This window comes from Eriocheir sinensis, chromosome 35 (genome assembly GCF_024679095.1).
Source record: "Eriocheir sinensis breed Jianghai 21 chromosome 35, ASM2467909v1, whole genome shotgun sequence".
Taxonomy (NCBI): Eukaryota; Metazoa; Arthropoda; class Malacostraca; order Decapoda; family Varunidae; genus Eriocheir; species Eriocheir sinensis.
In genome coordinates, this window is record NC_066543.1 from 1482532 (window position 1) to 1496918 (window position 14387).

General features: G+C 41.0%; 1 protein-coding gene across 2 annotated transcripts; it reads left to right on the top strand.

The window, feature by feature from the left end:
* The first annotated feature begins 2614 nt into the window (after positions 1 to 2614).
* Positions 2615 to 13497, top strand: LOC127007243 (tetratricopeptide repeat protein 39C-like). 2 transcript variants are annotated; one of them, XM_050877962.1, is made up of 12 exons: positions 2615 to 2805; positions 6149 to 6456; positions 6939 to 7085; positions 7344 to 7554; positions 8199 to 8418; positions 8601 to 8801; positions 9083 to 9251; positions 9657 to 9855; positions 10559 to 10677; positions 12549 to 12663; positions 12949 to 13154; positions 13343 to 13497. In XM_050877962.1, exons 2-12 carry the CDS (start codon positions 6202 to 6204, stop codon positions 13454 to 13456), a joined length of 1956 nt encoding a protein of 651 aa, XP_050733919.1. In that variant the 5' UTR covers positions 2615 to 2805; positions 6149 to 6201; the 3' UTR covers positions 13457 to 13497. The 2 variants fall into 2 exon arrangements, with proteins under 2 accessions (XP_050733919.1, XP_050733920.1); XM_050877963.1 differs by lacking the exon at positions 2615 to 2805 and adding an exon at positions 3382 to 3941.
* The last annotated feature ends 890 nt before the right edge of the window (positions 13498 to 14387 follow it).

Genomic DNA, 14387 nt, shown 5'->3' on the forward strand with positions numbered 1-14387 from the left:
AAAACAGAGCTAAATTTGAACCCAAATCCGCTCCGTAGAAAATACCTCAAACTGTTCTACAACAAGAACCTAACAGTATTCCAATGTAAATAAAACACGAGAAAGAATAACCCTAACAACAATTATATAATGCATGCGGTGGCTGTGGTCAGCGTGCGTACGTGGTGAGCCCGATATAGGATCGAGGTTCGAGTCCCACCGAAACACACTGACTATTTTCAGCTATCGCCGAGTGGCGGAAAACTACTCACATGCTGCCCATGCTATCTTCAATCAACCCTTGGTTCAGCGACTTAATTCGTTCAAGGGGAGCACCGCGGGGCAGCACTGGTCAATTAAAAAGTCATAGATTATATCACGGCAGCCACTATAAATAAAATTCGCCTGCGCCACTAATTCGGGCTGGGGGCGTCCAAGATCTAAAGAAATATGAGATCCCTTAAGCGTATATATGCAGCACCTAGGAAAAAAATAGATAACATACAGTGCCTATATAAGAAAATGATGGGATCGACTTCCTCCAACACTTTCTCTAATAAGTTCTTCTCCTTGGTCCAGGCGATGTGATCATAACGCGAACATTGGACATGCAGCAGTGGCGGCCCCTCACAGAGCTACATACTTCCATACTCCGTGTGGCGGCCCCCACTACACACTGGAGCAAGGAGAGTTCAGCAGCCTCCAGCCGGAAACCATATATATACGTGAGATGATTTTTTAAGCAATAGACCGCGGTGGTGAAAAAAGTGCAGTACCATTTATACGAGTGTCACCACTTGTTAGAAAGTATATAATACTCACAGATAATCGATCACACTGCAGATACTCACAGATGAGGTTCTGGAAGAGGCCTGTGACTCCAGTTCATTGGCCGTAACTAATTCTATGTTGTGGTCATGTGTGGTGGTGGACACTAGTCCTAAACTAATCACACTCTGGCATACTATTCCAGCTGTTTACAACTCTGTTGGGGAACGCATGTTTTCTGATGTTTAGTCTTGCACGGTTCTTGAATATCTTTCTGGTGTTTCCTCTTGTGTCATTCTCTCGCATCGTAAACAGTCCTTCCGTACAATCTTCATACTCTCCACACAAAATTTTAATTGTTTCTATCATGTCCCCTCGAGATCTTCGATACGTCAGAGTGGGTAACTCCAGTTTCCTCAATCGTTCCTCATAGGTCAAATCCTCTATTTCCGGCACTAGCTTAATTGGTGGCTCGTCTTTGAACATTGTCTATTATGTCAATATCTTTGACCAAGTATGGACACCATTATCTGGTTGGCGTATTCAAGATGTAGTCTGACAAGGGCCGTATACAAGATCCAGATAAACAAATGTTCTTCTTATAATGCTTGCTATTCTATTTGCCTTATTAACCTTTTCAGCCAGATGATCAGAAAAAAAAAATTAACTTATTGTCAATTACCACACCTATATCTTTCTCTTTTTCAGTCTTAGTTAATATGTTGTTCATGGTGTACACTTGGTCCTCTACATTAGTTCTCCCAAAGAAGGTAAGGAAGATATAGGTACGATGCAATTTCTTCCCGTGCGACCGGAAAGGCGCTGGTGCACTGATTGCCTTGATTGCCCATATCTCGCTTCCTGCATAACGACGTATATAGGTTACAGATACTCTTGTATTGTCATAATTATAAATCCTCTGCTGGTAATAATTCAGGAGATGATAGTCTTTTTTCCGGAAACTAGAAGAGGCTATTTTCATTTTCTTGATCAAAGTCACATCCTAATATTTTCGGAAAAAACCATCTCCGACAATCAGTCATGAATAATTTTTATTATGTATTTTTTTTTTTTTTTTTTTTGTTTTTGAAGTGAACAGGGTCTACACTATATACTGATACAGAAATAATGCAGAAAACGTGAGTATTAACGGCGGTAGAGAGAGCCCATACCTCCTGAATATTATCCCCTCTGCTAACCTTCTTGGTAATTATTAATTAACTTTATGAGTTTCATGCAATTTCTTTCCTAGTTTTCCTGTGGTCTATTATGATATTACGAATCTTATCATTTCCTCCACTACATAGTGATAAGAATATTATATACATGTTTCTTGTATTACTGCAAATCTGCAAATCTGCAAATCTGCAAATCACACTGTACCTATACTCTCTGGGAGTCGGGATATAGTTTATCGATCCTTTCTCCTTTGCTGTGTACCTTTACAACAATAAACCATCAATCACTCAATCTTCTAATCTCTCAGAAAACCACAGGGAGGAGTGGAGATTAAAACAAGTCTGAAAACCGCCATGGAAGTTGTGTGCAAACACGCGCGGCCGCGGTCGGCTGAGTGGCCCAAATGTGATGACTGACTGTGGAGACAGTTAAGGGATATCCTTGGTGGAGACGCAGGGGGGTTGAGGGGGCGACACTCCCGTTAGGAGGTTATGTATATCACCTGTCTTTTATATAGCAGGCTACGTGCTCTGAGGGGGGGTCGAGGGGAGCGGGAGTATTTTAATTTGCTTTAACTTTTGTTTTATTGTACCTTTAAAACAGTTTACTCAAATTCCAGTATTGCAGTAGTGTATTAAATGTGGCTATTGTTAAATGAGGTGACAGGCACAGACGAGTGGGAACAAAAGGAGGGCGGAGGAGGAGGGTTGCGAAAACGAGTAAGTGGGGGCCGGCGGCGGCGGCGGAGGCCAGTCAGCAGGCAGGACAGAAGGGCAGCAGACGACGCGCGGCGCCTCCCGGCCTGCCCGCCTGCACCACACACCTGTCCTGCTGCCCACCGCCCCCCAGGCCCTCGTGATGCTGCGCCAGGTGACACAGGTGGGCGTGGCGGCGGCGTGTGCTCGTCAGGGGGCCGCGGAGATAGTGTGTGTCTCGTCCCTCGCCAGGCAACATCAGCTGTCACTCGATTTTGTAGCTTATTACCATCGATTTAGTCTCGTTTTACTTGTTGTTGTGTTTGGGTACCTGTCCTGTACCTGTGGGCCGTGGGGGAGGCGAGGCTACGGTGTGGGGTGATGGTGTGTCAGTGTCTCGTCCCTCGCCTGGCAACGTCAACTGTCACTTGATTTTGTTGATTACCATCGATTTAGTCTCGTTTTACCTGCTGTTGTGTTTGGTTACCTGTCCTGTACCTGTGGGCCGTGGTACAGGCGAGACTGGGGCGTGGGAAAGGTGCTTTGATCGATACACAGATATTCGCCCCACTTTTGCATGACCTGTCAAATCAAGCCTCGCGTGGAGAGAGGGACGTTGTGACTGACTTCGTTTTCTTCTAATATTGATGAATGAAAACTTGAATTTCAGCTCTCCAGTTTATTCGTCTCACAACTTCCTTAGGCACTCTGATCCTTCGTAAGTGGATTTCAGAATTAGGACACCACGCACGGTAATGCCGTGTTTAAAAGCAGCAGCATATTCGTGTCTCGGGTCATTAGAGTAGCGGTAATAGTGACAAAGTGAGACAAACTTCATTACAGAGCCATGCACGGAATACATAGTTGCATGAGAACGATGAACACCAAGGAGAAGAGAATATAGGATTGTCAAGAGTGGGAGAGACTCCTAGCTTGCCCAACCCCATAAAGGAAAATAAGGATGTTAAACAAGAAGAGAGGCATAATTTGTGTATAGAGCCCCAGCAGTATATCACATTTCTTCGCTTCCAGTGTTTATGTGTCATGGCTATTGTTGACCTAGAAAAGTGCTAGACTGAGAGAGCTTTTGCAGTGATTCAGAATTCTCTCTCTGTCATGCAAAGGGTGTATATAGGTGAGTGAGGCTGACAGACAAAGATCAAGGTGAACCAGGTGGGGGAAACACTACCAGCAGACACACTTAGGCAAGTTCTACTGCCCTTCCTCCCCCCTCATGGTGACCTTTGGTGGTAATAGGCACTCTCATATCCTGACCTCCACTATTAGAAGAGAATGTGTCAGTGTAGCTACCCAAGATAAGTTAGTGTATTATAGTATTGTCTCATATATATAAGTTAATGATAAGATTGTTTAATGGTAAGCCATTCTGGAGTAAGACCTGAAAGTGTGTTACCTTAATGATACAACAGAGCTTTTCCAAAGACATCTTGTGAATACAGTGAAATGTATCTCACTCAGTTGAAAACACCCCATGGTCACATTATATGTTTCATAATGCAAATAAGTTTTCCTTATCTTCAGATGAACTTATTAAATCTTCATGTAAAAGGGATGTAATAAAAAGGAAAATGTATAGGTTTGGTCTAGTATCCTTCAGGCACTACGTGACTGGCCTCAGTAAAAAATATGTTTTTCTCCTGGATTAGAATGAATTACAGCAGTTTAACATGAAACTCATAAACCATTTGAGTGTAGGGTAACCGAATGTAGGCAAAAAAAAAAGCGTTTTTTATTTTGACCTGTACCACCTATACTATTTAAGCAAACTACATCAATTATTGTTTAAACAAAAAGAATGGCTTATAGTTCATGGTACAAGCATTTTTTCGAATAAGATTTAACTGTACAGAAAAATGGGTGTATAAAGTTAGTGCGTATGTTAGGCACCCCCCCTACCCATTAGGTACTCACCCTGTCCAGTAGGTACTCCAGCTTTATATGTTAGTTTATTTGTTTTGTAACATATTTTTTTCTGAAAACTTAGTTTTTTGGTCATAGCGCTTTAAATAAGGCCAGACTATTCGTCCTAGAACAACGATATGCTAATTTAGACAGAATAGCATTGATAAGAGCTACGATTTGCATATGAAAGATTAGGATTTTTTAGCTTCATTTTTTTTTATTTCCATTTAAAAATTTTCACCTAAAATAAAATTAGTCTAATTAATTTTAATCTCTTTTTGTACGGCCTAAAATTTTGTACTAAAACTCATAAAAATTTAATCCTAAAAAAAATTTGAAAATAAAAAATTTCCGTTTCCTTTCTCTTTTTTGTAGAGATATAATGTCCCTTTCCACTGATATATATATTTTGTGTTAGGATAAAATGTGTAGTCTGTTTTTTGTTGCACTAATTTGGCTCTTTTAATTAAATTTTATGGGTATTTATAGTAATTTTTATGGGTAATGGCACATACAGGGTACCCACATGAATCGGATAATATATACTGTGTACTAACACATATGAACTGAATCCCTCAGAATTAATAATTAATCAATGTAAAGGCAAATAATAAAAAGTGAATAAGAATATATAAAACTTTAGAAAATAGTTAGTACAAACTTTAAGTTTTCAAAATGTGAAGTGTTATCACTATAAGTGAAAGTAGCATTAGTATGAACACATAAATGCAAATCCATGAACACGCCCTAGCACTGGGGGTTTGGGGCTCAGGTGGTACAGCTATACCTGTAGCTCAGGGATAGATAGTGTAGTACTAGTTTGGTAGAGTAAGTACCCATGTAGACCTACAACATGCACAGTAAGGACAGCCAGTGGGGTAGACAGGTGGCACACAGAGACAGTTCTTCACACACACAGTGCTATTTCTTGTGGAGTGTTATTGCTGTGGATTGTATGCGCTTGTTGTGCATTTATGGATTGCAGCACTCTTCCTCTGAAAATGCGCATTTGATCCAGTAGGTATTTTTGTCCAGTTGAGGTATGCACCTTTTTCCTTTATAGATATGTAATGAATAAAAATAACACACTATTTTTTTATTTTTTTTTCCTCCCAAATCAACCAAAAAAAAAAAAAAAAAAAAAAAAAAAACAACAAACACAACAAAAAAAAAAAAAACCTTTTAATCCTAAGAAAACTAGCCACATCCTACCATTCTTCCTTTTTTTATTACATAGTTTTAGGGTACATAGTTTATGGGATACATTAGATACTTGTATAGATGAGAGGATGGTGAGTATAATATATGATATGAAGTTTGTTGATTTTGCTTTGGTCTTTTTTTGTGGGGACATTTTTAAATGCCAAATGCGTACGTACTGGACCACTGCGTACCTACTGGTTACCTTACCCTATATGTATTTTCTCTTGAATTGTAGGCATTAATAATCCCTTACTGAATTTTTATCGAAGTCCAGTATTATAAAAAAAAAGTACCTAAGCACTTTATGGAAATTAAATGGAGTTGGATGAATGAATGAAGAGGACAAATGTTACTGTCCTTCAGTCATCTATTTTACTCTCACAACCTATTTATTCTTGCAGGATGAATGATGAATTGACAGCCAGCACAAGCACACGCACCCCCACCCACGAACATGTGCTCAGCCGGAGGCACCAGTGACACAAGTGGAGGAGATGGGAAAGGAGGAGGAGGAAACGGGGGGGAAGAGGAGGTATCAGGAGATGAGAGAAATGGCCAATCCTTAGGGCCAGAGGAGTACACCAGGCTGGCACGAGACGGCATTCAGCTGATGCTCAACAACCGCTTCACGGAGGCGGAGGAACTGTTCCGTCACCACACGCAGGACAACCTCCACATGGCCATGGGCTACTGCTACCTCACTTTCATGGTAACCTACCACTGGGGGACAAGGTGCAAGGGATCACCAGAAATATTGCTGTGGCTATGGAGTAGAATTGGGAGCTATGAGTTTAAGACTTTTATTTATTTATTTATTTATTTTTATATAAATATATATATTATATACTTGTCATTGGGGGAAGGAAGTGGAAAAGAATTATGAATTTTGAAAAGAACCTTTTCCATTGATGATCAGAAAAGTAACAGGTAAACAGAGGTTAGCTAGATATGATAAAGCTGGATATTAATGGCAAACTTTCATGTACTTTTTTTATATAAAAGTCACTGTCTGTCTCAGGCAGTTTGCATGATTAAAAAAGTTTGTAAACCTGCTGGAATAGATCTCAATGCAAATGATCAAACATTCGTATTTCATCGGAAGATTATCACGTAACCTTTAATATTTGTCATATCTTCACCAATGTTTTTGAGGCATTACATATATTCTGAAGTCAGATCTGTCTTACCCAGAATGCTGTCATGTCGTTTGAGGAGGAGAAGGTGACCCACAGCATGGAGACACTGCGCAGCATGGAGAGGCGCTGCGGCGGCAATGACAACGGCTGGCTGTCCTCCGTCAGAAACATTGTTCTAGGCTCCAGGAATGGCCAGGACCAGGTAGCTCACACAGACCTTGTGGGATAGACTGGCATTAATGGGATATCGGGGCAAATATTGTTGATGTGGAGATTTGAAATGTATGGTATGAACTTGTCATATATGATCTTGAGCCCTCAAAGAAAAGATATTGTTATTTGCATTATTGTTAGTCAAAAAATTTCTCAGAGCATTGTGGATATTTCCAAGCACTTGAAAGTCTTGTGTTCTGGAAGATTCTGCCACTTACTGGATTTGTTTTGCCCATTCCTTCACTAGGGAGAGGAGCCTGGCTCACAACTGGAGCAACAGGTGGTGCTAGCAGACTGCCAGGTGCTGCTGGCTATCCTCACATTCCTGCAGCAGGAGATTGGGTCCTACGTGAAAGGTGGCTGGGTCCTGAGGAAGGCTTGGAAGGTGTATGAGCACTCTTACACGAAAGTCAAGAGGATGTACAAGCAGACCTTTGGGGATGCTCAAGACATGCCCAGTGAGTAGAAGTCTTAGCAATTAGAGGTACCTACAATGACACCATACACCATCACCACCTCCACAACCAACACCAACACCACAAATCCTGCTGCTATCACTACTACCACAGTCGAGGTAAAATTTTAATTTAATATGTATTTTAATTTATTTGCTTCAGCTATAAATCCTCAGGCCCAATTTTGATCCCATCTTAGAGCAGTCAGCACCCAGCTCACCTTGTTGCTCATCCTCCCTCAGATATTGAAAATGAAAACAATAATTAGCACCGATAAACTTTTTGCCAGTGTCTTTTCACCAGCAGTATTTTGTATCTGCCAGTGTGCCCTTGCTCCATCACTTTCCAACACCTGTATGGACTGGGTATATGAATGCAGGAACAGAGATTTTATATGGCCAAGGAAGGCACTGTACTAAATGGGAGATAATTTGTCACTTATATAAAATGTCCCTGAGATGGAGAAGGAGAAAGGCTGCGATAACCAGAGTTTGTAGACTTGAGAGTATATTAAGGATAGGATGAGATAGAGACTTAATTGTTCTTTGGCCGTGCTAGTTTGTTACCTATCTTCAAGAAACTGATAGTTTTAATTTGTTAAATGTCTGGTCTCCCTCAACATCTAAGTCATAGTTTTGCCATTTCAGTGACCCCCAAGGATGAGTGCCCTGGGTCCCTGCAGTCCAGCACTGATCATCTACAAAGCCCTGGGTCCTGGTCTGTGGGGTCCACTGGTGTCCCTGGACCTGCCCCAGAGGAAGAGAACAACTCTTCCCACACCACCCTTGGCATGCGTCTATCCCTGTCCAAGTCAGTGCCGAATTTGAAGGGTTTCCTCAACTCCAACCACAAGCATCAACATAAAAAGTAATGTATTGAGAGTGAGCAAAGCTTTGAATCTTTTTTGAAAAGAAATAAATATATATCTGAACTTAGGTCTGTAATCATGAATACACACACTAGAGATTCTAATTAAGAAATATTTTTAAAAGAATCAACATTATTTTTATACTAGGACAAGTTCTAGTTGCCTTTGTATGGCCATCCAGGCCGCTACCCCCAGATATGGTGGCCCGACTCATGGCCTCAGTCAGCTTTGGATACGGGTTGTTCCAGCTCTGTATGTCCCTCTTGCCTCCCTCCCTCCTGCGTCTGGTCAACGTGCTGGGCCTGCAGGGGGACAGGCTGGCGGGGCTCTCGGCTCTCATGTTCACCCGAAAGTCCCATGACATGCGTGCTCCCTTAGCCACGTGAGTAAGCTGTGCTGTATGTTGTGTTCAGTCATTTTATATATGTAGTTGAGAGTGAGCATGAATCAACAGAAAAAAATAGCTTTCATGCCACTTTCCCAAAGGCTGAATTTTTTTAACTTTGTTATGTCAGAGTACCATTCCAAGACATTGGTGATGTTTTTCCTTCTGTGCGGTGATTCTCTCCTCCTTGTGATTCCCCATATTTGACTTCAGAGCATTGTGGTATGAGGAATTGCATGTATTTGGTTCATTAAATCATATCCTACCCTCCTCCACAGGCTGACTCTGCTATGGTATCACACAATTGTGCGGCCATTCTTTGCCCTGGATGGAAGTAAGGTGAGGGCAGGAGTAGAGGCTGCCCACCTACTGCTTCAAGAGGCCCAGCAGAATTACTCACAGTCTGCTCTTTTCCTCTTCTTCAGAGGCAGAGTCCACAGATTGCAGGTGGGTCTGTCTACTAACAAGATAGCTGAATATTTAGTGGCTCTTTTCTTCATTGTTTCTCAAGCAAAGAGAAAATGAAAATCAAGAAGAAAATGTTAACTGTAAAGGGCCTTGCTTCCTTCAGCTTCAATCACTGTAAGGACAAGAATCTTTAGATGCTTTTACATCATGAGTTGGGAACGTGAATCAGAGGATGCATTGTTTCACCAACCAGCCAACTCCAATTTTTTTTATATGTTTACTTACTGTTATTCTTATGACATTCCAAAGAATCAATATTATTTTTTTCCCTTAAAAAGGTCATCTGAGAATTTTTTTTTACTTTTTTGTACTACTCTGCTGTCAAGAAATCAGTGTTACTACTAACAGTGAATCTACTCTCCCTTAACTGTGGCTGCTCTTCAGGGGGACATCACCGCTGCCCTGGTGGCCTACCGTGGGGCCCTGCAGGTGTCCCCCCAGAGGGAGCTGCAGCTACTGGCCCTGCATGAGGTGGCCTGGTGTCACCTGCTGCAGCTCAACTGGGTCCATGCCCAAGGTGCCTTCGCCAATCTTAAGAGGGAGTCCCGCTGGTCCAAGAGTTTCTACGCTTACATCTCTGCGGGTGAGTCCAGGAAGGAAGGTTCCCAGCCATGCCAGCTCGAGCTGTGGGTTTGTTCTCAGACATTACTCTCACTATTTTATTGATTGTTTAGTTAACTTTCTAAAAACTTTTGGTAACCTTTGAAAGAATATTTATATCCTCTTTTGGGCCTGTCCTCCTTCATACAAAGGCATAGCTTAGATCTCTGGTTGTTATAATTATATGTAGCCTATAGTGTATTTTCTACAAGTTTGTGACAGGTCAACAAAGATATGCTGCTTTGTAAGTATGAATAAGGCTTCAGTCAGGAAAGTCATGAGCATATTGTATCTTTTGGACCGCAGTGTGTGGCCAGTAACTCCTCTCATAACAAGTGAGGTACAGTATCACATTTTTGACTGAATTTGTTCCTGTGTTTGACTCCTGAACCTTTCTAGACTTTACTGAATGCAATTAGTAGTTTAAAAATTTCAGTTTTAGTGTTCCAAAGCATCCATTAGTACACATGATACTTATAGTCCATTGAATTATTAAGTACATTATGAAGTGATATAGTTTTGCAGTACTTTGTTGGTTATTATTTATTTAAGGTTTCATTTATACACCTTTACAATATATATGTAGCTTCCCCATACTTTTTTAGAGGAGGCAAGACACATCTTTACACATGTGGTGCCTTAATTTTTCCCATAGTAAAGTAGTGCCTATCTTGTCTGTGGGTCAGTGTGTCTTGGAGCATCAGGCCGGGAGGAGGACTGCCAGCGGGGCCTGCAGGAAGTGCCCAGTCTGGTCCGGCGCACCAACCACGCCCTGGAGGCCTTCCTGCTGCGCCGTGCTCTAAAGGTGCCTTCCACCCCCCCTCCCATTGGCCCAGCCTTCCTCCGTGCATCATTCATATCAGTCTTGTTCCATGGTTTCATGTTGATATAAAGTATGTTGCATGAAAGGAATGTGTTGATCAAGTCAGTGGAGTTGTTTTTTGAGCCTGCAGATAATTTTTTAAGCCACATAAAGGACAAAGGGGTACAAGGAATGAGAAAGTGACAAAAGGCATTTTAGGCTTTTTAGCAAGTAGTTAAACAGTTTGGTAAATTCAATTATTTGACCTTATGTACAGACACTCCCTTGTGCAGCCCTGCTGCACACGACTTTCTACTCTAGTTCACCCCCTATGCTCTCCACATCCCTTTTGCAAGAGTTAATCAGCATCTTCATTCTTTTATCTCTCTCGCTGGTAAACTCTGGAACAGCCTTCCTCCCTCTGTATTTCCTCCTGCCTATGAGTAGAGTGAAATTTTCACATTGACATGATTATCTTGATTAGAATAAAACCCACACTTGCAGATGAAAGATGTATATGTTAATATACATCTTCCGTCTGAAAGAATGGATTTCATTCTCACCTCCTGCCAACAACTTGAACTCTTTCAAGAGGGGAGCATCAAGACACCTCTTCATCCAGAATTGATCTCTTTAAGCTGCTCTTTTCTATTTGCTTTTATAGGAGCAGTGCCGAGCGGGCTTTTTTGTTTTCTTTTTCTTTTTACCCATGAGCTGTTTCCTCTACTTAAAAAAAAAAAAGAACCTACTTATGAACATTCAAATTACGAATTTTCAGAGATGTGAACAAACATATCCAATGCTTCACACACGCTCCTCCTATGGCTATGAGGGAGAGCAGCATAATCAAATGCTTCACTCCGCGCCCCATTCCCCTTCTAACTGCGAGGGGAGGAGCACAATCAATCTGGTGCCTCTAAATGCTGGTGGTGCATGGTAGTGAGGCCCAGTACAGAACCAAGCTTTTAGAAAGTCTTGCCTAGTACCAATACCTTGTCTCTCATGCTTGGTGCACCGCTTGGCCTTGCTTACATGCCAAGAGCAGCTCTTTTTGGTGCATGTACAGTCATTAAAAAAGTATTGAACAACCACGGGTCTTTGGAATTGAATTTGATCAAAATCTATAGACATGGTGTTGTGTCGGTTAGTTATGTGCCAATATGTAGACTAGCCACTGGTACCCACTTAACCGACACAACACCATGTCTATAGATTTTGTTCAAATTCAATTCTAAAGATTCGTGGGTGTTCGATACTTTTTTTGACAACTGTACATATGAGACAACTACCAGTGGCCACTAAACCCTCCCCACAAACATGATGGCTATCAACTGACCAGTCATATGAGTCTGATTCTACTTCTCATAACACTCATAGCCTAACACAACACATGTATATAGTAACAATTGTTTCAATATTTTTTGGTCAGATGACAGTTTGAGTTTTCTAATACTGTCAGTGCTAAATGAAATGGTATTTGCTAAACTCCAAATTGCGTTGAGATTTTTTTAATGTTAGATGCACTGTTTGAAGTTTTTCCTTATCATCTTGATCTTTTTTTTTGTTTTTAACAGGAAGTATATTTGTGTTTGTGTGTGTGTGATATCAAAATGCAGAACAAAGGCTAGATGTTGGGAAAAAGAGGAAAATGTGCAAATCAGGCAAAGGCAAGCAGTCCCCCATGTAGCCTACCTCCTAATATGCATTTCAGTGGTTCAAACTTTTTGTGACAATAGCTGCATATATTCTTGCTGTGTGAAAATGAATTATACTTTGTGAAAAAAACATGAAAAAGTTATCTGTTGAGTGGTGGTGGGGGTGGGAGTGGGGGTGGGCATCGACCAGCCCATCATAGGTATTTATTCTCTCTCCAGTCCAAAAGTGTCGGTGTGAACAAGAACTTCTGTCTGTTACGTGCCTATGAGCTTCTCTACCTCTGGAACGCTCTCTCCTCCTGCTCCACCCAGCACCGCCTGCAGATGGTGGAAGGTCAGCCAGTGCTCTGTTCTTGTGGTGCTCATTTTCTGCCTCCTCCAGCTCCTCCTCCATCTCCTCTTTTTCCTCCTCCTCCTCTTCCTCCTCCTTTTCCTACTCTTTCTCTTCTTCCTCCTCCAGCTTCTCCTCCTCCTACTTTTACTTGTCCTCCTCCTTATCTTCGCCTTACATAGGTGTTTGAGAATGGCATTATAACCTTAAAATTGTATATAATTGTGTTGCATAGAACTGTACGGTCACCTTTATGCATATGAGCTAAGTGCATTCTGTGTTGGGTAGAACTGCGAGCCATGACACCCTGCGAAGAGCTGGATGGCCTGCGACACCTGCTGCTGGCGGCCATCCTTGACACACTCTCCTCCCCTGAAGATGCGATGGAGCACTTCAGACTCAGCGTGCAGCAAGGCCTCCACAATCCTGATGAGCTGTGTGTGCCTGCCTTTGCACTGTATGAGTTGGGTCTACTACTGGCAGCATCGGAGGAGGTGGGTCATTATCTTATCGTTTTGCGGGCTGTAATTGAGATAAAGAGAACTGTTTTCCTTGGTTCAAAAGTCACGTTGCTCTCTCGTTTTCTTTTAGTTTTGTTTTTGGTAACTCAGAGGTATTTATTTGTGCATGCTGATTGATTTCAATTGTGATTCTGCTAACTTAATCCTAAACTCCCTTTCAGACACTGGAAGAAGGCAGAAAGTGTCTAGAAGATGTGCGAGACAATTACCAAGGGTACGACTTTGAGAACCGCCTTAACGTGAGAGTTCATGCAGCCCTCAGAAGTCTTCCCTAGTGTGTGTGTGTGTGTGTGTGTGTGTGTGTGTGTGTGTGTGTGTGTATATATATATATATATATATATATATATATATATATATATATATATATATATATATATATATATATATATATATATATATATATATATATATATATATATATATATATATATATATATATATATATATATATATATATATATATATATATATATATATATATATATATATATATATATATATATATATATATATATATATATATATATATATATATATATATATATATATATATATATGCCTGTGTATGCCTGCTCGCAAACCACTAGGGAAACTACCTTGCGTCCATGACTTTCATCCCATTTCAAGAACTATTAGCTGTACTCTCTGCTATTTTGTACCTACAAGTGAATGTATTTTGTAGTATTTGGTAACTAGTAAAAACACTGAACATGAAACAATTCCCAGGAAAACATGGATTCAATAGGAAATATCCTGAACCTCAAATGTACAAGATCAGATGAATGATATCAGCCTAACACCCGTTAAGCCGCTGCAGGAGAGTCCTTGTCAGTCCTTCTCCACTAGGCTGAGCTCTTAGCACAGGTGCATTGCTTCATCTGTTTAGCCACTCCATGCACGGGCTAATTGCTGTGAGCACCAGTTATTCATATGAAAACTGTAGCTGCATGCCAGTCAGTGCAATTGCGAAGTGAGCACCATGATAACAGAATGCTGAACACAGGCTGTGTTTGCGATGTTTTCATATTTTTAGTCACCCTTTGGTTACTCAAAAAATCATCCACACTGTTGTTGGGTAAGCTACCTGAACATAATTTTCTCCTTTACAATCTTAAGACTAAATTACAAAAGGAGCCAAAGTTCTCCTGTAACTTGATGTCTGCAGCACGTAATTGTTACTTTTAGATTGTAAGTACTTAACTTGC

Bases quoted from the DNA above. Each gene is read 5' to 3' on its own strand.
- LOC127007243 (XM_050877962.1), top strand. From the start codon at position 6,202: ATGTGCTCAGCCGGAGGCACCAGTGACACAAGTGGAGGAGATGGGAAA. The intron at 8,419-8,600 runs GTAATGTATTGA...ATGGCCATCCAG, and splicing joins CACAAGCATCAACATAAAAA to GCCGCTACCCCCAGATATGG. The intron at 8,802-9,082 runs GTGAGTAAGCTG...CCTCCTCCACAG, and splicing joins ATGCGTGCTCCCTTAGCCAC to GCTGACTCTGCTATGGTATC.